This window comes from Glycine max, chromosome 10, assembly GCF_000004515.6.
Source record: "Glycine max cultivar Williams 82 chromosome 10, Glycine_max_v4.0, whole genome shotgun sequence".
NCBI classification, from domain to species: Eukaryota; Viridiplantae; Streptophyta; class Magnoliopsida; order Fabales; family Fabaceae; genus Glycine; species Glycine max.
Window position 1 is genome coordinate 16568962 of NC_038246.2, and position 27543 is coordinate 16596504.

The 27543-nt window shown below is 32.7% G+C and overlaps 1 protein-coding gene across 1 annotated transcript; it reads left to right on the forward strand.

Moving 5' to 3' along the window:
- Positions 1 to 10783: 10783 nt before the first annotated feature.
- On the forward strand, positions 10784 to 17308 carry LOC100810327 (protein DETOXIFICATION 42). The gene is made up of 13 exons (XM_026123981.2): positions 10784 to 10818; positions 10956 to 11077; positions 11726 to 11938; positions 12128 to 12297; positions 12796 to 12931; positions 13831 to 13927; positions 14043 to 14143; positions 14764 to 14927; positions 15838 to 15909; positions 15993 to 16109; positions 16227 to 16322; positions 16513 to 16634; positions 16848 to 17308. The coding sequence occupies exons 1-13, from the start codon at positions 10784 to 10786 to the stop codon at positions 16906 to 16908; spliced, it is 1506 nt and encodes a 501-aa protein (XP_025979766.2). The 3' UTR covers positions 16909 to 17308.
- Positions 17309 to 27543: the final 10235 nt, after the last annotated feature.

Genomic DNA, 27543 nt, shown 5'->3' on the forward strand with positions numbered 1-27543 from the left:
GAGCAATAAGCATTTTGGTTATCAATTAAGCAGCCATTCTATCACCTAATGCTAATACTAATTCAATTCCCAAAACCCTATCATAATCATCAATTAAATTTCAAAAACTGAAAACATAAAAGGTAGAGAAACAAAACACAAATTCTCAATTAATAAAAGGGACTTTAAATTTAATCTCAACCTCGAGATCCTTGAATTGACTTTGGGCTACATTAAACATTCTTAGCAACAAATGAAAACTTGTTTTAATTTCTCATGACTTTTTTGGTAACATAAGGAATTCCTTGTTCAACAGTGAGCTTGCCGAGAGCTTCAATTATATGGTCATGAAGTGATCTGTCAGGGGACTCAATCTGAGAGAATATGGATACCATTTCAGCTTCATAACCTGAACCATTCCTGCTTCCCATGTGTGAATTCATTCAACACCTATGGAATAAATCATTCTACATGTCAATTCTCTCTTCCTGATTGGCTCAACATTGGCCAATCAAAGTCTTGATACACAAATATAATTAATCTTATAGACGAAAAGGAAAATTTAATGAAGAGATAAACAATCCATTTAATCCTCATAATCTCAAGTTATTTTAGAACTAATTGCTGCTACTTTTTTTTTTGGCTTCTTGTGACATTTATAAAACCATGCATGGAGACATTTATAAAACAATCCATTTAATCCTCATAAGGAAAATTTTACCCTTAATTCTCGCAACAAAGTCCTAAATTATTTGATCCATTGAATTCTGTGCCTTCTCTGGCCTGAATTAAATTGTCCATACTCTACTGATGTTAGTATCAATGAGACAAACACAACCAAAACCATGCATGGAGTTAAGGTATACTATACTGATGTTAACAGGAATGATCTGTTTCTCAGATTCCTGAATCAAGGTTAATACCACTAAGCATTTGAGATATTGTTGACTATTGTTTCTCAGATTCATAAAGCTGAGCAAGTTTCTCTCTAATAACTAAAACATATGATAAAACAACAAGTTGGCATTTAGAGTAATTGAATTGAGTCAACCAACTGCTTGAACAACCATTGGGTGATGGTGCTTTGCTGTCCCAAATCAATGTCCTATATGCGTTAGATGCATGAAATTTGAGAAAATGAAATGAGTGATGAATTTTGCGGTACTCATTTGCAGATCATGGTTAGGACCAGAGGATTAGGTCGTGCCTTAGGTCAGGTCACTCGCAGAGGTGTGGGCAGAGAAAAACATGATGATTCCGATGATGCTCCACAGCGTCGACGACCTACTGCATCCGCACGGAGGCAGCGAGTCGCTGTGACTGCGGATCACGTCGATGAGCTAGTCATCCCTGACCCAGATGTTCAGGATGACCCGATGGAGGCACCAGCTGCTGTGGAGGACATTCCTGCGGACGCAGGCGCAGAGGCGGCTGAGGATCAGCCTCAGGGATTTCCGGGTGGTCCGAGCGACCCATCTGTGCTGACAGCGTATGCGGATCACTTTGCTTGCAGCGTATGGACGGGAGAGGTATTTATACTATTTATTTTTAGTTACTTGTAAATTATACTATTAGTTTTTCTTTAAATGATAATTTTAACAAATTTTGCGTTCCTTTTATACTTCAATTCAGGAGCGTCCTGAATTGAAGTTATCCTCTCATGGGAGGAAGGTCCACAGTTTAGGCAGCCCTGCCCTTGCCATTGAGGGACTTATTGCTGGTACAGGACTAAGTCCTCTGATCGCGTGTTCGGTAGACACTGACGATCGGGGACTTTTGTCTGCGTTTATGTAGCGGTGACACCGGGAGATGTCTAGTTTGTAGAAGATCTTTGGTGTTTTGATGATGATCAAAAAGCGTAGAAATCAAGTGATAAAAGTTAGAAATCAAGTGATCATCAATTCCAAAACATAGGGGGAGTAAACGCAAATTTTATATATATACATTGCTTGCTTGAATCTTGATTTCAAGACTTATATTGTCATCATCAAAAAGGGGGAGATTGTAGAAGCAAATGACTTTGATGTTTTGATGATGATCATGATGATTTGATGCAAATGATGCAAATGCGCTTTTCAAGATTAAATTCAAGACAATGATTCAAGAATACAAGACACAAACATTAAGATGATCACTAGTACATTAGGAAGGAAATTCCTAATTGATATAGCAAAAGGTTTGGCCAAGTAATGCAAGTTAAAAAGTGTTTTTCAAGAGATTTATTCTCTGGTAATCGATTACCAGAGGATGTAATCGATTACCAGTGGCCAAAAATGGTTTACAACAGCTACTAAATATTTGAATTCAAATTTTAGACTGTGTAATCGATTACACCATATTGGTAATCGATTACCAGCAGTTAATAAACGTTTTAATTCAAATATTAAAGCCTGTAATCGATTACACAATTATTGTAATCGATTACCAGAGGAGATTTTCAGAAAATAACTTTCAAGAGTCACATCTATTCAAATGGTTTATGAATGGCCATCAAAGGTCTATTGATATGTGACTTGGAAACACGAATAGAGAGAGAGTTTTTGATTGCCCAAAAAGTTTTATCCTCTCAAAAGATTAAGAGAGTTTTTCTAAATTGAAATGTCTTATCCTCTCAAAGATTCCTTGGTCAAACACTTGCATATTCAAATAAGGAATTGTGATTGATCTTCATTGTACAATCTGTCTCTTTCAAGAGAGATTTCTTCTTCTTTTCTTTTTACTTCTGAAAAAGGGTTAAGAGACCGAGGGTCTCTTGTTGTAAAGGATTCCTGAACACAAGGGAAGGGTTGTCCCTGTGTGATTCAGACTTTGTAAAAGGATTTTACAAAGAGAGTGAAAAATCTCAAGTGGGTTGCTTGAGGACTGGACGTAGGCACAGGAAGTGACCGAACCAGTATAAATCAAGTTTGCATTTCTCTCTTCCCTTAAACTTCTTTTATTTATTGCTATTTATCTTTTGCCTTTAAAGAAGTTTATTCTGAATTATCTTTTGAGTAATTCATGTTAATGGTGCATTGTTAATCTAAAAGGAGAGAGCGAAATTTTAAATTAGGGAATAGTTCTTGTTATCTTAATTCAACCCCCCCTTCTTAAGATAACTGAGGCCATTTGTCTAACATAGTTTCCATCTCCCAGTGGGTGAGCTCACCATCACATTGGACGACGTCTCCTCTCTTCTCCATCTTCCCGTTATAGGCGACTTTCACGCATTTGAGCCCTTGCACGTGGATGATGCGGTTCAGATGCTGGTGGACTTGTTGATGGTGTCTCTAGAGTCTGCTAGGGCTGAGACAGTCCAGTGTCGTGAACCGTACATACGCCTACAATGGGTACGTGATATATATCAGCACCGATGCCAGGCAGGTCATTGGACAGCTACGACTCATGCATATCTTCTTCACCTACTGGGTTGCACTCTATTTGCTAACAAGAGTGCAACCAATGTCCATGTTGTCTACTTGGAGGCCCTTCGTGACCTCAGTATGACAGAGAGGTACGCTTGGGGAGTGGCTGCTTTGGTTCATATGTACGACTAGCTGAATGATGCATCCATGAGCCACAGTCAACAGCTTGGCGGTTACATCACACTGCTGCAGGTAACAAATATGTTTTTCATTCATTCAGTCTAAACAATGTTCAACTTTAAATTTTGTTACACTTTCATTATTAATGTTTATAATTTGAATGTTACATCTGTAGTGCTGGATTTACGAGCACTTTCCCTCGGTTGCGGAGTCCACCGCTGATTAGGACTATGACGAGGCTTCTCCGCGTGCGTGCAGGTGGATTGCGACAAAGAAGACCGTGAAGAGCATTCACACGCCATCATACAGGGAGCGCCTGGACCGACTCCGAATTCCGGATGTCTGTTGGATCCCGTATGGGGAGCATCGGGAGGTCCGGGACTTCCACGTCAGATCATGCTACTCCGGTCTCTTGCGTTGAGGGCCTGTTGCTGTTTATTACCGACCGGAGAGGGTCGTGCGGCAGTTTGGTTACACGCAGACCATTCCTGCTCCTCTTGTTGATTCATGGGTCTCGTATGATGATATACACGACAGGTGGATGCACTACGAGGATCATATCGTACCTACAGGTGAGGTGTGCGTTGTGCCAGGGGCGTGTTCCAGTGACTACATCGACTGGTTCTTCCGCATCTCTCATCCTTTCATGACACCAGGCCACGCAGTAGATCCTCTGCCTCATGGTCACGCCCCGCAGCCCCGAGTCGTCCCTCAGGCCCCGCAGACGGATATCCCTCGCGTGCCGGAGCCAAGAGCATCGTCGACATCTGCGGAGGAGCCCAGACATGTTCTGGTAAGTAATACTAATAATTTACGTCATTTACCTCAATATTTGCATAATAATTTGTGTAATTAGTTTGTTTTGTATGTAACAGGAAGTTTGTGATGACATTGCTGAGAGGTTGGAGCGCCATCTGAGTTTAGGGGTGGTCACGCCTGGCTCATCGACACATGAGGTGATCGAAGAATGCCTCAGATTAGTCAGGAGTGTGACACAGGACCATCTAGTATACGTTAGGTGTAGACGCAGGCGGCGCACTGATCAGGCGTAGTTTATGTACATATTTTACATTGATATTCCTTGTATATACAGATATTGTACATGAACTCATTTCATGAGTATTGTTGGTTTTATTTATTTTCATTACTAATGTTAGTTTTATTTTTTTTCATTGATTGTGTATTCTGTTGGACCTTGTGGCCTCAATAATCTTAAGAGGGATAGGCTTAGAATATAGAAGAAGCAACAACAATCAATTTAACAATGTTCTTTAAACATGCAAGACACAATTGATTGCAACAAAATAAATAAGATAAGGGAAGAGAGAATGCAAACACAGTTTTATACTGGTTCGGCCACAACCCGTGCCTACGTCCAGTACTCAAGCAACCCACTTGAGATTTCCACTATCTTTGTAAAATCCTTTACAAAGTCTGAACCACACAGGGACAACCCATCCCTTGTGTTCAGATGCTTTACAACAAGAGACTCACAGTCTCTTAACCAATCTCATTGAATAAGAAGAATAGAAGAAGAATTCTCTCTTCAAGAGAAGAATATTACAATGAAAATCATGTAAGAATCCTTATAGATTTTGCAAGTGTTTGGTCAAGGATTTCTTTTGAGAGAGCATTTGACAATGAAGTTCTTTTGGAATCTCTCTCATTGTCTTTTGAGAGGATAAGACATTTTGGACCAAAAATACTCTCTGTCTAAAATTCGTGCCCAAGTCACCTATTTATAGGCCTTTGATGACCATTCACAAATCTAATGAAAAGATGTGACTGTTGGCAGATTTTCTGAAAACTTTCCACTGGTAATCGATTACAATGTTTGTGTAATCGATTACACAGTTATAATTTGAAGGGTTATGACTTTTGAATTTGAATTTCCAAAGTTTCGTTGCTGGTAATCGATTACAGACATATGGTAATCGATTATATGTTGAAAATTCAAATTCAAAACCTTTTTCAACAGCTATTTCTCAACCCTGTCTTCTGGTAATCGATTACACTTCCTGGTAATCGATTACCAGAGCCTTGCATGTCTTGAAAGCACATTGTTTTAAGGCAAGGCTTGGTCTTTAGTGAATCTTGAAACAAGGCTTTGTTTGTTGAAGCAATCTTGAATTATTCTTGAAGCAAATGCTTATCATTTGAAGCAGCCTTGTTAGATTCTTCTTTGACATCATCAAAATCATGTATACATACATTCACATATTCCATTTGTGTCGATGACAAACATGTGATTTCTTCTCGACACCATCAAAGCTTGCATGATTTACATCTCCCTCTTTCTCAAGCAAATTCTTCTAATTGAAATAAAGAAGTTGAAAAGGGTGTAAAAAAAAATAATTAACCAAAAAATGGACATCATTCGTTATCTAAGATCTTATATAACGTACTAATATTTTTAAATTCTCTTATAATTACAATTTTCCCACTTATACTAATGATCATGTAAAAAAATGTATTATAAAGTAGTTAGTATTTTAATTTTTTATATAATACTAATTATTTTTTTTATATTCTTTATAATATTAATAATGATATGATTAATTCTTTATAACATTATCTTTTATGTATTTATTGATTTTTATTAATATGTATAAAATAACCTTAAACGATAATTATAATGGGATTGAGTAAGTATTTTAATATCATCTTCTATACAAATTTATTCTAAAAAAATATATTAAAAAATTAATTATTTATAATAAATCAATATTTATAAATATATTATAATTAATAAAATAAAAAATAGATTTAATTATATTATAAACAAATATGCTTTATTTTAAAGTATATTATAATTATTTTTCCTCTTACGGATCAAATTGATCCGTTAGAGACTTACGGATCAACTTACGGATCAAGTTGATCCGTAGGAGGAAAACTAAGTAAGGGCAATTTTGCCATTTTTTAAGAATGCTGGGTGCACTAACTATAATGCTGGGTGCACCTAGCAACACTCCTAACAATTTACCCCAATACCTCTGAGTTCCACTCAAGGCCCAAAACATAAGTCCAAACACACAAACAACAGCATAACATGAAACATTTACATTAATTATATTTTTTATAAACATAAAATCAAGTTAACTTCCCTTGCAATTTAATTAAAAACAATTAATCACGAGTTAGGAAAAACATCGGTGTTACAGTAATAGTTCAAATTAAACTTTGTCTCTTTTCAAATAAACAAAATGAAAAATAAAAGAACAAAACTAAAAGCAAATAAGAAAAAATGTTTTTGGCTTGATGGGTTATACTTGCTACCTATTTGTTGGTGTAATAGATAAATCAAAGTCACGTATTTGTTTCTCATAAATAAATGCGTTTTTGGTGAATTTTATGTTTCTTTTTTGTAATTTTAGTCTGTTAATTTTTTTTATAATTAATTTTTTTTTAAATATATGTTTTGTTATTTAATATTAAAACAATCTAATCTCTTTATAATTTATTTTTATTTTGGCTTAAATATGTTTTTGGTCTATGTAATATATATTTTTTGGTTCTTATAAACTTTTTTTTGCAAAATGGTCCTTGTAATATTTTTTTGTTTAGGTCCTTCTTATTTTATTTTAGTTTCTGTCCTTTTAATACTATGTCATTTGCTTTTAGTTTCTGTGAATTATTTTTGGAAGGGGCCATTTTGAAAATAAATAATTTTATAAGGATCAAAACAAAATATATATATATATATATATATTACAGGGACAAAAAATAAATTTAAGATTTTTTTTATTTTTTTTATTTTGTATATTTTAATTATTTAAAAATTTCTAATAAATTGTTTATTCTATTAAATTAATAAAAAATAGTTCAATAATAATAACTATAGCAGGGTTTTGATAAAGTAGTCGCTACACCCGATCAGATAATAAACCTTGAAAAGTACACATATGAACTTGTAACTCTTTCTTTAAAATAAAAATTTCGATACAAGGTCAAATATTTTGTGATTCTATTGGATGCCTCAAATATATAGAGACCAACAACCTAACATGGGATAATAAATGTTAGAAAAGCTTCACTTTAATGTGAGACTTTTTTTTTTTTGTTACTTCTAATTAATGTGAGATTTGAAGGCAATTTTTTTTTTCTTTTCTCTTTCTTGTTGTTAGGAATTATAAAACTTAATAGATTTCACAATGGAAGAAAACTATCTATTTTTAGCTTTTCTTTTGACTTGGAAATTCTTAAGAATTAGAAAAAAGTACTATTTTTTAAAAAATATTTTGATTTATTTGTAATATATATATATATATTATATCAAATTTGTTGTTCATTGTGAAATACACACGAACTCAAAGTTACATGACGAGTGAGAAATATGTTAGTTGGACCCAACACTGACCAAGCTGCAGGTTGTGTTGTAAACTTGTAATGTTGTCAAACATTTGTGTTTTTGGCAAAATATGACATAATTTCATTTTAATGAGACAAATTGTTGATATGAGCGTGAGCCCAACTACAATTCCTTAATACTATCACCATGCTTAGATCTATGATAAACAACCTTGACATGCATCATCAAAAGTAACTATTAATTATTCTTACGTCAAAAGTGATGTGAATTTTATAGAAGCACAGATCATGGCAACAGTTCCATACATGCTACCCACATCATGTATAGGTGTCTGTGTTGTAGAAGAAGAAACGTCTTATTTTTCACAAAACCAATTTGAGAAGAGCATGATAGGTTATAAATATAATATATAATATATAACACATAATATATATAATTAATATACCAAGCTTAGTTAACATTTTGATAAATTTTGCATTTTTTTATTAGTTCATGATAAGCTTTACTACACACACATTGAGTGCAAGTAAAATAGAGTCATTCATGCTGCTATTGATAATTGATATATATATATATATATATATATATATATATATATATATATATATAAATATATAAAGGGCCAAAATATTTATAATATAATATTTAGCTTGAATTCCGAAACTTAATGCTTGTATGTAGACACCATAATTATCTCTTAATCACACAATTTATTTATCTTGCTTGCAGTTTATTACAATGAGAGAGAATAAACCTTAATGCAAAATGAGCTCTACCCCACTCATTGTATTTGTTCCAAAAGACCCCACCCTGCCTCACTTGCATTCTTTTTCTCTGTTTAGATAGATCATCAAATTCCCCTTTCCCAAGATTGTTTCTCATCGTCAAAAAGTTTTCAACCTTGCTTAATTGCTTCTTGTAGCCCATTGATATACATTTGTAAACACACCTTCAAACAACCCCATCCTTGATAACCGATTATCACCTCCACCATTGGTCATGGCTACCTGAGCTAATTACGGCCCCTCTCTTATTCATATTCGTAGCCCCTACCATAGTTCACAAACAAAACCCCATTTATCATTTTTTATACTCACCAAGGGTAATGGTTGTCTAACTCATTTGCATTTGTTCTCTAATTCACATATGTAGAAATGAGGTTCTAACCATTAGCCAATTTCCTAAAATCATCATCCCTATAGAATATGATAGCAAATAGGTTCCATTTGTCTTAACTATGGGAGGCTTGAAGGGCTCTAAGATAACACTAGTGAGAAAGGAAGATTGCATTCCATTTAGTATATATTTCAAAGGGTTGAAGGGTTCTAAATTAGCACTGGTGAGACAAAAAGTTCTTTTTTTTAATATTTATGAATTTCTTTTATTCATAAAAGTGCATGATTTGTTCATTGTTTTTGTATTCTTTTTTGCGAAAATATTTTATTTCAAAACAGGGCATAACTTTAACACATATCACTATCAATTGAACGCAATATGCATGCCTAACGTGGTCCACAGTCACAAATTTTAAACATGAAGAGGAGTTACAATTTGCATTTTAAACCCTGTGAAGAAGAAGACAATCACTTGGAGGATCTACGGCACATTTGTGGCTATACAACCGATTGCATAGTTATAATTTTCTTCTTAAGCGGTAATTAACAATCTCTTCATTAAAACTTTTTATTCTTTTAGTTTGTACACATATGTTATGAATGTGATGAAATTCAACAAACTCCCTTTAGCAATTATGCTCATGGATAATACATCACTTTTATTAATAGTAATCCCAAATTGGCAAACGAGATAGTTAGATTAAAGGAGTGCATGAGATGTTTTCTATCAAATGAGGGATTCAAGTTATATCTATTCAAGATATGCTCTGCCTGTATCGATTTAATTTTAATTCAACTAGATATAAACCTATGTATTATGTAGGTATCTTAATTTTTTTAATGAATTACATTAATAACAATAAAATACATTAAAAAAATAAAAGCTGCATGGAAATAATTATCTTTTTACTTAGAACATAAAAAAATTGGTTTAATGGTATTTAGAAAAATAATATATGAAATTTGTGTGATAACCTTATTGCAGTAAAAAAAATGGTTGATTATACTTGCGTTCAATACTTCTAAATCTTTTTTTTTCTTTTTTTTCCACTATATCTATATTTATTATCACCAATGTTTAAGTATCCTAACTATTAATAATTTGTATACATCAAATAAAGTAAAGAAAAGATTGTGACTTCTAGTCCTCATATATGTTGGTCACTCAAGAGCTATGAAAGAGATAAATCAAAGAGAATGATTTATATGAAGACAGCTCATGAAAGAAAACTGGTAAATGAGATTAAAGTATAAACTAACTTGACAACTAAGATATCAATTTCAAAGCTTGCGCTTTTATAAATTATATATTAGATATTTCATCTCCTGGTTTTTATACAAATTTCATGTTGCTATTTAGTTTTGATGTTCAACATACTCAATTGCAGCTGAAGATCGATCAACAATGCCACACTCATATACTTATCCAATGTCAAGAAGTCTGGGTTTAGAAGGAAACAATTGCTTTATTTGAAGATAAATTAATCCTTCACTGCAAACATAGGTAAGTAAAAGCTTTATTTTTTTATAACATTGCACCACACTATCTTAATATATATGATGTAATAACACATAATATATTGTTAGTTATTGTGTCATATATGTTTTAAATATTTAGTTGCTAGTTTTAAACACATTTATATTTCCATTCTCCTAATCTCATGTATTCACATGTTTATCTTTCGTGTCAAAGTGGGGATGATTGTAGATCAAATTCTTTCATGATGTTCTCTTTGACTGTTTCTAGTTTTCATTGGTGTTGGTTGATCAACATTCAACTACTAAACATTGGGAAGAAAGGTGGTGAACTTTTGTAAGCAAATTTCGTTGAGAGGAACTAGTCGTTCTCAGGAATGTTGCCCCTTTTGATGTTATTTTCTAGCATAAGGTACTGTTTATTTTCTTGCATAATTGCACTGTTTAATGACTTTGGTGAAACTTGGATGAAGTTTTCCTTGGTTTACAAGTTGTGATAGATATTGAATTCATAATGATTGAAGGGATCATATTATCTTATGCTTTCAGGAATGCTTTCTCAAGTGATGAATTAGGCTTGGAAATACTGAATATTTCGCTCCCTACTACGCTGGCTTTGGCAGCAGATCCTATTGCTTCTCTAATTGATACTGCATTCATTGGCCACATAGGTTTGTTTTCATTTTTCTAGAAAACTGGTAGATTGATACACTAACCTTGTGAATTGTGAAGTAAAGCTATCTGTTTGGGGATTGTCGTATTTCATATGCACAAGTTGTGTCTAAGGTCCAATTTTAAGCTTACAATAAGATATTGGTTGGGAACTTGAGCTTCTGAAGTGTCATATTTGAAAAAACATTTTGGTAGGAACATTATGAATGCTGCAACTATGTGAAGGTCGTACCGCAAACACTTTCACCAGACATAATTTGAAGTGAAATCTAGAAAGTAGGACATGTCCTGGAGATTGAGGGGCATATATATAGAAGCGAAACGTTGAATGATTTATATTTATCATTCTGGTAATCTGGTATACATGGTTATACATGTAACAACGTACTTAACTATGTTTCTTATCTTAATATCTTTCTCTCTCTCTCTATCGTTTAAAGTTTTATAAATAATTAAAGGGATGTAACAACAATAACAACCAAAGCCTTATCCCATTAGGGATGAAACAATGCTAAATATTTCCCATGAACTGCTAGATCTATTGTGTATGCTGTAAGACGCCCTCTTTCATAATGTTTTTGCGACTTACCGGTCATTAGCTTGTGATTGAACTGCATTTAGTTATATTATAAAATATTATTTTGTAGGTCCTGTGGAGCTTGCTGCTGTGGGAGTCTCAATTGCTATTTTCAATCAAATCTCAAAAATTACAATAATTCCACTAGTCAGTGTCACAACCTCTTTGGTTGCTGAGGAAGATGCTGTTGATGAACAAAATCAACAGTCAGAAAGAGAAATGTTGATGAAGGTCTCTAATGAGGATGTAAAGTTGGATGTACATGACCATGCAGAGAAAGCTGGTATATATTTTTTTTTCCAAGGATAGAAACAAAAAAACTTTAAAATCTCTCAATTTGTATTGTACACTTCATTCCTTTGAGTGGAATACTTTTAGCTCAGATAACCTTCGACACAATTCTCTTTCAATGCGAAAGCTTTTCTGGTTTACTCTATAAGCATTAATTTTAATTTTGATTTACATTTTGAAGGCAACTCTTCATCAGCAAATGTTGGCAGAGTAGCTAAACTTGACCATGACAAAAGCTATATTCCATCAGCATCATCAGGAATAGTTATTGGTGGTTTGCTTGGGGTCTTACAAGCTCTCTTTCTCATTTTTACAGCTAAACCAATGTTGAGTTACATGGGCGTTGATTCAGTGAGTACTTTCTTGAAAAACCATGAAATGGATGTTAACTTCAATAGGAGATTAAATCCATCTTTCACATCACATGGGCTGATTTAATAATGTGTTAATGGTGTTTTTAGCCCCTGAAAAATGAGTCATTTTGGTTTTAGTCCACGACTTTCAAAACCATAAGTTTTCATCCCCTACAGTGTTAGTTTTATGGAATAAAGTTTGGGTATTTCAAAAATATTGGGATGAAAAATTATGGTTTTAAAAGTCAGGAACTAAAACCAAGGATGACTCATTTTCCAGAATCTGAAAATACCATTAACCCTTTAATAATTGTTTGAAGGTAACTTTATCTAATTCTCCTCTCTAAATTACTTTGGTAATTCATCTCATACTTTTAGAAAGAACAATAGTTATTTTGAATTTTGGATTTTTACCTATTTGACATTTGAAGTCTTTTTCCTTTTAGCTACCTTGCTATTCTCTGTAAAATGACTGCCAATATTATTTTTCGTGCAGAATTCTCCTATGTTTAAACCAGCACAACAATACTTGACATTGAGGTCATTTGGTGCACCAGCAGTTATTATTTCTATGGCAATTCAAGGAGTTTTTCGTGGAATCAAAGATACAAAAACTCCTTTATATGCTACAGGTACACCATGCCAGTCTTTATATTGTATCAGTATCTCTATCCAGTTTATTATGATGATACTAGATCAGTGTTAATTGGTAGTTAATAATTTGATTTCCATTTAGAGAAACTCATTTACTTCAGGGTACTGATTTTAACATAATCTCCTAAACTAAAAACAATATGTTCTGCTTATGGATAAAAGATCACATGTACCGCAACATAAGAGAATGTCAAGGGGAAGCTTAAGATTATTATCAGATAATCACTTGTCGAGTTTATATTTATGGACGGATATCCAATTGGTTGTCCACATCCCAATCAACAACAATGATGCAATGAAAAAAAATGTTTACATGAAAAGTTGGTTTTATGTTGTTTAAGTAAAACTTAAATATAATTTTGATCCCTAATAAATAATTGATTTTTATGGCTACTCTAATAAACTTTTTGTTTTGCAGTTGAGTCTCTACTAAAAGAATAATTTTATTTTTATCTTCAACATTTTTTTTAATCCCTAATAAATTAATATATTTTGTTTTTACTTCCTTATAAAAAAATTTTCATTTGTTATTGGTAGGGACTAAAACAAAATTCGCTAATTTATCAGGGAACAAACACAAAATTCACTTATTTATAGAAGACTAAAACAAAATATCAAGAACCAAAAATAAAATTATTATTTTATTAGAGATTCAATGCAATGTCAAATTTTATTAGGGAACAAACGTACAAATTTAATATTTATCAAGGATCAAATATATATTTAATATGAAAGGATCTAATTGGCATTTGGTATATTCTGGATGTTGTTTAATGTGTATCAATTCAAATTTCTTGAATCAAATCTAGATACAGTTTAGTGGATATATGAAGTAGACCCTATTCCCATTCAGTAACTTGTGCAAGTTTAATTGCAGTAATGGGAGATGTAACAAATATTATTTTAGATCCATTACTTATGTTTGTACTGCGGTTGGGAGTCAATGGGGCAGCTATTTCCCACATTATCTCCCAGTAAGTTCACCTTTGGTATTCATTTATGATTCTGGATATCATCACATACATTATATTCCAGCTGAAGTTGCGTTTAACTCTTGTTTCTCATTTCACCTGCGATATGATTTAACAGGTACTTGATAGCCATAATGCTATTGTGGAGTTTAATGAAACAAGTTGTTCTTCTTCCTCCAAGTATCCAAGACTTTCGATTTGGGAAGATTCTGAAAAATGGTTATAATTTCTATCTATGCCTTTTGTACTTTTAGAATATCATGCTTCCTAATTTCTTATAATTAAAAATCTGAACCTACCATGCTTTTTTTTTTTGTCTAGAGAGGCTTTAAAAATTTGACCTACAACTGAACTTGCTTCCTAATTTCTTATAATTAAACTTGTTGCACATACCCTTGTCTATCAGATAACAATTTTCTTGAAGATTTTTTTATTTTAGTCTTCATTTCAGTTGCATACTTCAGAAACTTATTTGACGGTTTTTGTTGAAAAAATAATTCTTTTCTAGAATGATCCTTTTCTTGAAAAAATAATCAAAAAGCTAATAGAGGTATTAATTAGCAAAGTAGAGAGGATCGTGCATCACCTCCTATCACCATTAAATATAAATAGTCAAGATAAATGCAAGAGTCATAAATCTTTGGGATGTGTGATCTGAACCTGAACAATTTCCTTTCCTTTTGTCATAACTTTCAGGACAAGAGGATTGTGTTCTGGGGTTCTATAACTTTCTTTTTCCCACTGCATGAAGTTGATCAATATCTTGTAGTCTTATCTAATTATGTTTGATACATTCTTAAGGACAAATTTCTAACTTTGTTTTCTTCCTTTTGTTGTAGGGTTTCTGTTATTGATTAAAGTTGCATCTGCGACTTTCTGTGTGACCTTGTCAACATCCCTAGCAGCAAGGAAAGGATCAACAACAATGGCTGCATTTCAAATCTGCTTACAGATTTGGATGGCGACCTCTTTGCTTGCTGATGGATTGGCTGTTGCGGCACAAGTAAGAAATTGATTCTTGATCAAAATATAACTTTTTCAACCTACATGGTTGGAATGAAGAATTTCTATTTGTTGTCAAGTGAAAATATTTTTTAATATATGGATGACCTAATGCATGAAACTTCTACCTGGTTAAATCTGGGGAGGGTAGATGTGTGCAGCTGTAATCCTGCAAGCAACTAGCAAAATAAATACAATCAGTGCATCTATGGAGTATGGCATAATGTCATCTATGAACCTTGGAAAGGAAACAAAATAGACTTAGCAACTAAGTCACGTTCTGGATTTATTAGTTTGTTTTCATTCCAACACCATTTTTTTGCCAATGGCTTGTTTGAATAAATCCATAAATATATTTTAATAGTTTGAAACAAATACAGAGGGAAAACATCCACAAAAGAAAAGAAGTTAAGGAAACCAATAAATTTTCCAAAATAAATACCCTGCTATAGTTAATTATATAAAAAGAGAAGTACAATATTATCAGGGGGATCAAGGATGTTGGGTCTAACATCTAAGGTGTACTACGTTAATGGACTTATCAGTTATTGCAAACTATTATCAAGTATAATCAGAAATTTTTTTTGCCTAGTTACGACATGTTTCAAATCCTAACTTGGCATGGATAGAAAGACACTATGACACTGCCTATTGGATCTTCTGTACCATAATTGTCTGTCTGTTTAACGCATATACAAAATTCTTAAGTGATTGCATTTATTAAGTTTCTACATGCTCCTGTGTTGCATTTGCCTCAAAATCATCATTAGTTGCTCGCATTCCCATGTTCTGCTTGTGATAACTATGATCTTTCATGTATCAATCTTCACTTGACATGATTCTATTTACTCAAAATATGATCCTTTTATACTTTCAAGCCAATATAGACCATTGTGAAAGACTCTTTTCAGGCTATTATTGCAAGTGCATTTGCAAGAGATGATTACAAAAAGGTTATTGCATCTGCCTCACGTGTGCTGCAGGTATTTCAACTTGTTACTCTAATATTCTTTATTTAGCTATTCATGCTTTTAATTCACCTGTCTTGAACAATTTCATTGTGCAGCTTGGATTGATTCTTGGGCTGGTGCTCTCAGTCCTTCTTTTAAGTCTACTACCATTTGCTTCTAGGTTATTTACTAATGACATTAATGTTCTGCAACTTATCAGTATTGGCATTCCAGTAAGTAATATCCTTATGATTTAAAATAATAATACTCTCTCTTTGCAATATATTAGTTTCCAAAATTAGAAAAGCTGATATGTTTTCCTCTCGTTTACTTGTTGAACACTTGGCTAGTATGTTGCTGCCACTCAACCCATCAACGCCCTGGCATTTGTTTTTGATGGAGTCAACTATGGAGCTTCAGATTTCACATATTCTGCTTACTCAATGGTAAGTTAAGAAAATTGTTCTTCTGTATACTCAAAGCAAGTATCTGAGATTGTGTTCATAATTCATGAAAGATGGTCAACCTTTGGCTTTGCCATTGAGAACAAAGGGGAAAAAAACCCCAACCCTCCTTAACCCTCTATGAATCAGTTTATTTCTCCCTCATGGCATATGCACTTGCTGTTACTCCCAGATTATGGTAGCATTGGTGAGCATATTGAGTTTATATATGCTGTCCTCAAGCCTTGGCTTTACCGGTATCTGGATTGCGTTGTTGATTTACATGACTCTAAGGATATTTGCAGGCTTTTGGAGGTAACTTCTTTTACTACACTGTCTAAACATAAAAGATTACCTGCTAAGCAATACTTTAGGAGATATATTTCCTTCAATTCTTATGTGACCACAGTTCCTTTCAAATAAAACGTATATTCAATAAATATAACCATAACAAATTATGGAACCATGTGTATGACAGATGAATGATGATCAAAAGATGTAACAGTTTTTATGAACTTCGGTTTGCAGGATTGGTACTGGATCAGGGCCTTGGAGCTTCCTTAAGGAAAACAGTGTTGAGCTTCAGTAGTAACAGCCTTTACTAAACCAATGAGAGTTTTGGTATTCTGATTCTCATGTGCGCAACACAAGCCACATTGAAGAGAATACTCCCATCATGGAGTACTAGTACTACCACCAGTGCTTGCTCCCTTTGTGGGTAAGGGTTGCTCTATTAAAATGATTGTTTTTTATTTGAAGTGATTCTTATACTCACATATACATGTATATATGTAAGAGCAAAAAAAAAAAAAAAAGACGAAGTTTGTACAGAGATGAAATTTTATGTAAGCAAAAATATTCTGCATTTTTTTGTTGAATATAAATGTTTTTGTTTTCAACTGGAGGACCTTGAACATCTCTCTAAGTGGTTGATGGATCAGAATGCAAATTAAGTTGTGTTGATCTCATGCTTTGGACTAAATAAGAGATCAAGGGACCCAAGGATCGATAGTTTGTAATGAAATAATTATTTCATTGAACAAAATGATTTTGTTATAAATATTCCAAGAATTCTGCATCTCGAGTTTCTTGAAAGTGAAGGAAATATTGAACTTAGGTGTCTGACCTTTCTAAATAATGACATGAAGTAGATTTACAAAAGGTTTTGTTCCTCCTAAATATTGATGACATTCTTAATTAGCACATCAATGTCATTATACTGTCTATAATCTAATGCTATTACTCATTCATTTCAAATTGGAGTCATAAACATTAAATATCAAATCCAGTTGCGGGCCTAATTGACATGATTCTATTTGTTTAAAAAAAAAGTATAAAAAAAAGCTTCAGAATAAGATAATAAATAGTTATTTGAAGCAATAATACTGCACGATTAATCTTTAAGAGCCAATTAACCTTAGCATACAGTTTTTTTTAAGAACGTAACAAGGTACATAGTTTTGATAAAAAGCAGCAAGGGGAGAGTTCATTTATTTGACTTTTTAGTGTGTTCATTTTAAAGGTGAATAAGGATGGCGAGACACACAGACTTTGTTAAATTAAAGCACGAGTAGTTTACAAAATATATAAGATGAAACAAAATAATGCACGAGTAGTTTACAAATAAGACTAATGTTAGAAGATGATATGCGTAAAGGATATGAGATTGAAACAAAAATAACTATCAGATTGTGCTAAAAATAGAACATACGATGCATCAAACTGAGCAGACCAAGTGACAGATTGTGCAACAGACTGAATAGATGAAGCAAGAAATAATGTTGAAGGACTATTCAAACGAAGGGGAAGAATAAAAGTTGCAAATTATTGTAAACCCGAAACCTCACTTTCGTGGGAGCAAAACTGACTTGATATATTGTAGTATTGCAACAAAAATAAAGCGTTGCAAACTTACAATGAGAGCTTAAATAGACAAACTATGAAACCCTTCATTGGGCGAAGCAAAAAAGCACTCATGACAAAGCTAAGAAAGTAAGCACCATTAGCCTGCAATTACACTTTACTTTTTCTAAGAATAAGTAGCCTTTAAACCAACTTTACAACCAAACAATGAGAGGTGGGGTGACAATGGTCATGGGGGACGATCACAATGATAATGATGATGATAATTTTGACATAAATTAAATTTTTTTTTATAAAGGACATGAATTAAATATTTAAGATATTAGATTTTCTGATTAGTAAATCTTTAGAGATTTTATGGTTAAATAAAATTTTAATTTGAATTTAAAATGTTTTAATCTTAAACTTTCATTTTAACTTAGCGGGTGATATTAATCATTCTCATTTTTCACATAAGATGACTATTTCTCATATGATGTCTATTATCTCTCTCTATATATATTGGTTTCATATGGGTATCCTATTTTTGAGGTAATATTGTTTTAAGCATAATTGACCTCTAAATGTAGATACTTCTTCGCTACTAGAAATTCAAACTTTGATTTATCATGTTGTAAGGGACTAACTTCTTTTATTAGACTTAACCGTGACCATAATTAACATAGCATAAATATGTCATATAACACTTTTTTTTACAAGAAATTAGCTTATTTTTTTAGTTAATGTTTAATTCATTGATCATATGGCTGGTGATGTTGCATGTTTCAACATTAAGGCTAACATTATAATTAGGCAATCAGAAACAGGAAACTTGGTAAATGACAAGCCAGAGTGGAAGGTGAGCATCAGTAACATATGTGTGTATACTCAGTCACAAGTGAAGTTTAACTGCAATAGATTTCAAACAACTAAAGATGTGAACCCATCAATTTTGAGCATTTCTGACGATGTATGTCTTCTAAAAAACGACAAAGGCATTTCTCGCTCTTAACATGTAGAATTTTGTATACATGGAATTCTCAGTTTCCATTTCAATCCTTATCTTTCAAAAAAATATGTAATTTTTTTGTCCTATCTGATAGACCATGGTGTATTCTATCCCATTGGGATAGAGACTAATAAAGTGGGACTTTACACCACTACTCTTTATGAGGATTAACATTTTTTCCATTTACTCGTATGCTAATAAAAGTTTAATTAACGAAAACTACAATTTAAATAGTTTTATATTATTTCCGTTTCTTTAATTATTTCACTTTTTCATACTTCACCCACCCACGTACGTGTTTGTTTCTTATTGTGGAAGCAATGACTTCCAAGATTATTTTGATGATGCCAAAGAATCAAGAGTTAAGCAAGTTCCAAAGAATCAGGAGTCAAAAAGCTTCAAGAATCAAGTTTCAAAGAATCAAGATTCAAGAATAATCAAGTTTCAGGATTCAATCAAGATTCAAGAATAATCAAGATCAAGATTCAAGACTCAAGATTCAAGAATCAAGAGAAGACTCAATCAAGATAAGTACTACAAAAGTTTTTCAAAACATTGAGTAGCACAAGAATTTTTCACAAAATCTTTTACCAAAGAGTTTTACTTTCTGGTAATCGATTACCAGAAGGTAGTAATCGATTACCAGTAGCCAGCATTGTTTTCAAAACTGATTTACAAAGCTGTAATCGATTACCATGAACATGTAATCGATTACCAATGTTTTAAAACGTTAGATTTCAAATTTCAAGAGTCACAACTTGTGATAAAACATTTTCAAATCATTTCAAACTTGCATAATTGATTACACAATACTTGTAATCGATTACCAGAGTCTCTAAACGTTTTGATTTTCAAATTTAAACATGAAGAGTCACATCTGTTGATGTGTAATCGATTACACCTCGATGGTAATCGATTACCAGTGATTGATTTCGAAAAATAAATTTTCAAAAGTCACAATTCTTAAAGTGACTTGTTTCTGAAGATTTTTTCAAAAGTCACAACTTTTTAAGTGACTAGTTTTCAAAAGAGTCACAATTTTTAAAAGGTGACTAGTTTTAAAGAAATTGCCAAGAGTCACAAACTTTAACTTAAGTCATCAAATGATTATAAATATGTGACCATGGCATGAATTTTAATAACATTTTTTTTACAGAACTTTATGATTCATTTCTCTTCATCTTTCTAAGAGTTTTTGTTCAATACTTTCTCTTTCAAGAAAAGTTCATTGACCAAAAACTTGTGCTACTCTTCTTCTTCATTCACTTCTCCCTCTTGCCAAAAGAATCAAAGGACTAACCGTCTGAGTTCTTTTGTGTCTCCCTTCTCCCTCTTCCAAGAGAATTCAAAGGAGTAACTGCCTGAGAATTCTTTTAATTCTTCCCTTCCCCTTAAACAAAAGATTTCAAAGGACTAACTGCCTGAGATATCTTTTGTTTCCCTTTACAAAGATTCAAAGGACTAACCACTTGAGAATTCTTTGTCCTAAAATATTAGAGGGTACTTCCTTTGTGGCACAAGTAGAGGGTACATCTACTTGGGTTGTTATATTGAGAACAAGAGAGGGTACATCTCTTGTGGATCAGCTCAAGTGGAGGGTACATCCACTTGGTTGTTCAAAGAGAACAAGGGAGGGTACATCCCTTGTGGATCTTTGGCTTGTAAAGAATTTTACAAGGTTGAAAGAAATCTCAAGAACCGTTGGTTGCTTGGGGACTGGATGTAGGCACGGATTGTGGTCGAACCAGTATAAATCTTGTGTTTGTCTTCTTCTTCCCTATACTCTTTAATTTCCGTTGTGTACTTTTAATTGTCTCTTTTACTTTTGGTTAAGTTATTGTTTTTGTTCTTTACTTTCTTAACTTAGTAGTAAAAGCCTAGTTGAATCTAGTAACATTAAGAAGGATAAATTTTTAATTGTCAAAACACATTCATAATTAATTCAACCCCCCCTTCTTAATTATTTCGAGGCCATTTGATCCAACAAGTGGTATCAGAGCAGGTATCTTGAGAAAAGTTTCACAACTTCAAGATTTATGGCCTCCTCAAATTCTCTGTTTCCTGAAGGAAACTCCATCCATAGGCCACCTATCTTTAATGGTGAGGGTTACCACTATTGGAAAACCCGAATGCAAATCTTTATTGAAGCCATAGATTTAAACATTTGGGAAGCAATAGAAATAGGACCTTATGTACCCACCATAGTAGATGCAAGCACTAGCACAACAACAGAAAAACCTAGAGATAAGTGGACTGAAGAAGATAGAAGAAGAATCTAATATAATCTTAAAGCCAAAAACATTATTACTTCTGCCCTAGGAATAGATGAATATTTTAGAGTGTCAAACTGTTCAAATGAAAAGGAGATGTGGGATACTCTCCAACTTACACATGAAGGCACCACTGATGTGAAAAGATCTAGAGTCAACATCCTTATACATGAATATGAATTATTTAGGATGAATACTAATTAGAACATCCAAAGCATGCAGAAAAGATTCACACACATAGTCAACCACTTTTCCTCCTTAGGAAAAACCTTTCCAAATGAAGATTTAATCAATAAAGTTTTGAGATGCTTAAGTAGGGAATGGCAGCCCAAGGTAATTGCCATTTCTGAAAGTAAAGATCTTTCCTCTATGTCTCTTGCCACTCTTTTTGGCAAATTGCAGGAACATGAAATAGAACTTCAACGTCTCAACCAAAATGAAGAGACCGACAAAAGGAAAAGAAGCATAGCACTCAAAGCCTCCTCTTCAATGCAAGAAGAAGAAGAAGAAGAAGAAGAAGAAGAAGAAGAAGAAGAAGAATTTGATGATGAAGAGGACTTCTCACTTTTTGTGAAGAAGTTTCATAAATTCGTCAAAAATAGAAGAATGGAGAGAAGCCATAACTTCAACAATGGGAAGAGATCTCAAGAAGGTTCCCCAACACTTAAATGCTATAAGTGTAATCAACTCGGTCACATAAAGGAAAACTACCCCTCAAATGAGTCATGGCCCGAGAAGAATGAGAAGAAAAGCTATAAAGAAAGAAGATCCAATAAGGCGTATATTGCTTGGGATGACAATGACTCATCCGATGGTTCAGAGAAGGAGATCAACCTTCTATCCAAGGACTATGAAAGTGATGAGAACATCTCTCAAGAAGTTTAAGTAAGAAAAACAAAATTCTGACTTCCATCTTTAAAGATCTAAGCACTTGAATCATGAAAAAGGTAACATCAAAACCATTCTCTTTTAAATTTAGTTGGTTGAAACTTTCTTTTCAATTAACTTATTTATATGATGACTAACAAAATTTTATTTGTTTGTCTTGGTTGATTGCTATTGTGAATTTTATGCTTAAATTTTTGATTGAGTTAATTTTTTCTTTCTCAAAGCATGAAGTTTATTATTAAAATAAATACTTGATAGTGCCTATGATTCTTGCATGATTTTTAGTATGATATGTGAATTACTTGCTTAAAAGTCATTCATAAAGTTTTTTCAAAAATGTATTATGTTATATATATTTAATTTCATATAAGAGTTTTTAGATATAAAGTATTTTGACCCCTTTTCAAATCCTTTCACTCTAAGAATTCATTCAGCACTTAGTTCTCCTAAAAAGCTCTCTGGTAATCGATTACCACAATATGTAATCGATTACAACGAGTCAGGCTAAGTGTAATCGATTACCAAAAAGATGTAATAGATTACAAAGCGTCCCTGGTGCTTATATATTCAAATTTCAGAATTCACGAACCAACACCTTCATCTCTCTCGCGAAACCCTCGTTCCTAATTTTTCTTTCTGCCATAACTCACTCATTTCTTATCCAAATCACGTCCCACAAAGCCCAAAATTCATCCTTTTTCATTCTCTTTCATTTCAACCGATTTCAAATAAGTCTCTCAAATGGAGGAATCATCAAAGAAGTGCAAAGGTTCTTCGAGTAGAAGCCAATGACACTCCAAGGCTCAGGATACTCCAATTCCTTCCTCCATTTCCTCATCCTCATTGTTCTCATTAGAAGAACAACGTATACGGTACACAAACCTCTTCTCCTCTTGTTCTATCATTGACCCTAAGATCATAGATATGGATTTCTTTTCTGATGAGAGTTTCGAATGCATTCAAGCATTTCAGAACTCAAATCTCATTCCCTTTATGTCTTTAAAACTGCCTGTGTATTTTGAATTGGTAAAAGTTTTTTATTCTAACCTTGAAATTCAAGAAAGCACCTTGATTTCTGAAGTCTATGGGATAAAGATGGTCATTGACCAATCCCTCTTCTGTGATTTGACCCAATTATCTAGCGAAGGTGTACCATTTGAAGGTACACTGGATGATGATTGGAAATTTGATTTTTCTGTGCATGATGCCCGCCGGATGGTTTGCACCAACCAAGCGGATATGACCGGAAGGCTGCTTGCCGGTTCATTGGTTCTTGAAAGCCGCATTCTTCATTATCTAATAGTTCATATCCTACTCCCTAAATCTTCAAACCTTGCACAAGTTTCTCAAGAAGATCTAATAGTCATGTGGGCCTTTCATACTGGCCGACAAATTGATTGGGCACATCTAGTCCGGTATCGCATGCATAAGGCATTGCGATTAAATGCTCCTTTACCCTATCCACACTTAGTTACTTTGTTCCTTCAACATTTTAACATCCCTCTTGATTCTGAACCATATGTTCCAATCAAGATATCTTTCTTGATCGGTGCTGCTATGGTTGTGTCCTTTGGTTACCGCAAAGAGCGTGATGGCTCTTGGGTAAAAAAGGGTGCTCAACCAAATGATGATGAAGGACACTTACCGGTTGAAGGGGACTCTTCTCTCCTTCAGAGTATTTTGGACAGGTTTAATGGACTTCAAACCTATGTTGGTGAGAGGTTTGACTCCTTGGAACATCAAGTGGACACACGATTCGAGGAGATGAACTCAAGGATTCCAAAGGTTGAAAAAGATGTCACCATCATTCACGATTGCCTTGATTTACCTCCACCACCACCATCAGTTTAGACATTACTATTATTATTAGTATTTTGATTTCTAGCCGTGTATTTGGCTTTATTAGTATGACATTTGAACACTTAATATTTATTTTAATATTTGCTTAGTATGACTGAACATGATGTTTATGGTTTGTGTTATATGACTAAGTGGTTTGCATTTCAATTTGGTTTTATTCAAATTATGCTTTATGTATGTTTTAGAATCATTTATGTTTATTTTACAAATTATGCTTTGTGTATGTTTTTAAATTATTCATGTTTTACGCACTTTGGCCTTTTTGATGTTGCCAAAGGGGGAGAGAAAAATGGGTATTTTAGAAATCAAGATATTATATTAAAATTAAGCATAAATTCAAAGGAAAGGGGAAGAAAGAGATGAGTGAACGGTAGAACAAAACTTGTATGTATCCTCTTGATTTAAGGATTGTCATCATCAAAAAGGGGGAGATTGTGGAAGCAATGACTTCCAAGATTATTTTGATGATGTCAAAGAATCAAGAGTTAAGCAAGTTCCAAAGAATCAAGAATCAAAAAGCTTCAAGAATCAAGATTCAAGAATAATCAAGTTTCAAGATTCAACCAAGTTTCAAGAATCAAGATTTAAGAATAATCAAGATCAAAATTCAAGACTCAATATTCAAGAATCAAGAGAAGACTCAATCAAGATAAGTACTAAAATTTTTTTTCAAAATATTGAGTAGCACAAGAATTTTTCACAAAATCTTTTACCAAAGAGTTTTACTTTCTGGTAATCGATTACCAGAAGGTAGTAATCGATTACCAGTAACCAACATTGTTTTCAAAATTGATTTACAAAGTTGTAATCGATTGCCATGAGCATGTAATCGATTGTCAATGTTTTAAAACATTAGATTTCAAATTTCAAGAGTCACAACTGGTGATCAAATATTTTCAAATCATTTCAAACTTGTGTAATCGATTACACAATACTTGTAATCGATTACTAGAGTTTCTAAACGTTTTGATATTCAAATTTAAACATGAAGAGTCACATCTGTTGATGTGTAATCGATTACACCTTGATGGTAATCGATTACCAGTGACTGATTTTGAAAAATAAATTTCCAAAAGTCACAATTCTTAAAGTGACTTGTTTCTGAAGATTTTTTCAAAAGCCACAACTTTTTAAGTGACTAGTTTTCAATAGAGTCACAATTTTTAAAAGGTGACTAGTTTTAAAGAAATTGCCAAGAGTCACAAACTTTAACTTAAGTCATCAAATGATTATAAATATGTGACCATGGCATGAATTTTAATAATATTTTTTTTACAGAATTTTCTGATTCATTTCTCTTCATCTTTCTAAGAGTTTTTGTTCAATACTTTCTCTTTCAAGAAAAGTTCATTGGCCAAAAACTTGTGCTACTCTTCTTCTTCATTCACTTCTCCCTCTTGCCAAAAGAATCGAAGGACTAACCGCCTGAGTTCTTTTGTGTCTCCCTTCTCCCTCTTCCAAGAGAATTCAAAGGAGTAACCGCCTGAGAATTCTTTTGATTCTTCCCTTCCCCTTAAACAAAAGATTTCAAAGGACTAACCGCCTGAGATATCTTTTGTTTCCCCTTACAAAGGTTCAAATGACTAACCGCCTGAGAATTCTTTGTCCTAAAACATTGGAGGGTACATCATTTGTGGCACAAGTAGAGGGTACATCTACTTGGGTTGTTATACTGATAACAAGAGAGGGTACATCTCTTGTGGATCAGTTTAAGTGGAGGGTGCATCTACTTGGTTGTTCAAAGAGAACAAGGGAGGGTACATCCCTTGTGGATCTTTGGCTTGTAAATAATTTTACAAGGTTAAAAGAAATCTCAAGAACCGTTGATTGCTTGGGGACTGGATGTAGGCACGGATTCTGGCCGAACCAGTATAAATCTTGTGTTTGTCTTCTTCTTCCCAGCCCTCTTTAATTTCTGTTGTGTACTTTTAATTGCCGCTTTCACTTTTGGTTAAGTTATTATTTTTGTTCTTGACTTTCTTAACTTAGTAGTAAAAACCTAGTTGAATCTAATAACATTAAGAATGATAAATTTTTAATTGTCAAAACACGTTCATAATTAATTCAACTCCCCTTCTTAATTATTCCTAGACCACTTGATCCAACACTTACTTGAAAGTAAATCTTGCTAGCAATATTGTTGAATAAGAAATATTTTTAATGCAAAATTTATTATTTTAAAATATTATAATTTTAAAAAAATAAATATTAAATGTTTTTTTAAGTTTTTCTATATAATAAATGCATCATTTTATTTTTAGTTATTTGAATTTTGACCATCTTTTTACTTTAATCTTTATGTTGTTTACTTATTTGACTTTTAATTTTGTTATATATTATTATAAGATTAATTTTATTTTGATGAAAATTAATTTTATGTATTCCAATTATTAAGTTATACCTCCGAGAGGAATTATACCTTAAAATGAATGAAATTGTTTAAAATAAAGAAGTTATAAGAACCAATATATAAATGTTGCAAAAAAAAAAGTATAGATCAATTAATTATTTCAAAATTCATAAAAAAATAATTATTTCAAAATTCATAAAAAATTAATTATTTCGAAAACATAAGCCAGCAATTGGCATGCCAAAATAACGTAAAAAAATAACATTAAGAATTGTTGATGTAATAAAGCTCGGTAACTCCGGTACCATATTTTTTAAGAATATAGAATCAATTATTTATTAATTATGATTTAGTTTTTGAATAAATTATTAATTATGAATTTTTTATTAGTATATTTGTACAGACTTAGGGGTATATTGGATTAAGATTCTAAAAGGTGTTAAATAATCCCGTGGACTTTAAAAGATTTTATAATAATGTAATGACTTTTAAGATTTTTTAAAAAGATTTTTATGATTACAATTTTACCGTTCATATCTTAATAGATTTATAAAATATGAATTCATAAGATTTAAAACAACATTATGAGTTTTTAAGATTTTAAAGGACTATGTGAATTTTTAAAAAATATTTAAAATTATTAATAAAGATCTATGAATTTTTTTCATCTAACACATTAAATAAAACCCACCATCCTATATAAAGACCCCTAAACTTGTTACATAACTAATAAATTTTTCCTAACATATTTACAAACACAATAGACTATTTCCCTTCAATCATAAATCATGTTAATTGTATAAGAAATATATACCGCAATGTTTGTCGGTAACATAGATGCTTATAGTCATTTTCATAATAATGATCATACCAAACAAAAAATATGTCCAACAATTGATTCAAACTTCATTTATATATTTATACCCTTATACATAGGTCAACTTCTCACACCCATTAAAACTATATATTTCTCATGTTCATATATATCCGCGTTTATTTATATAT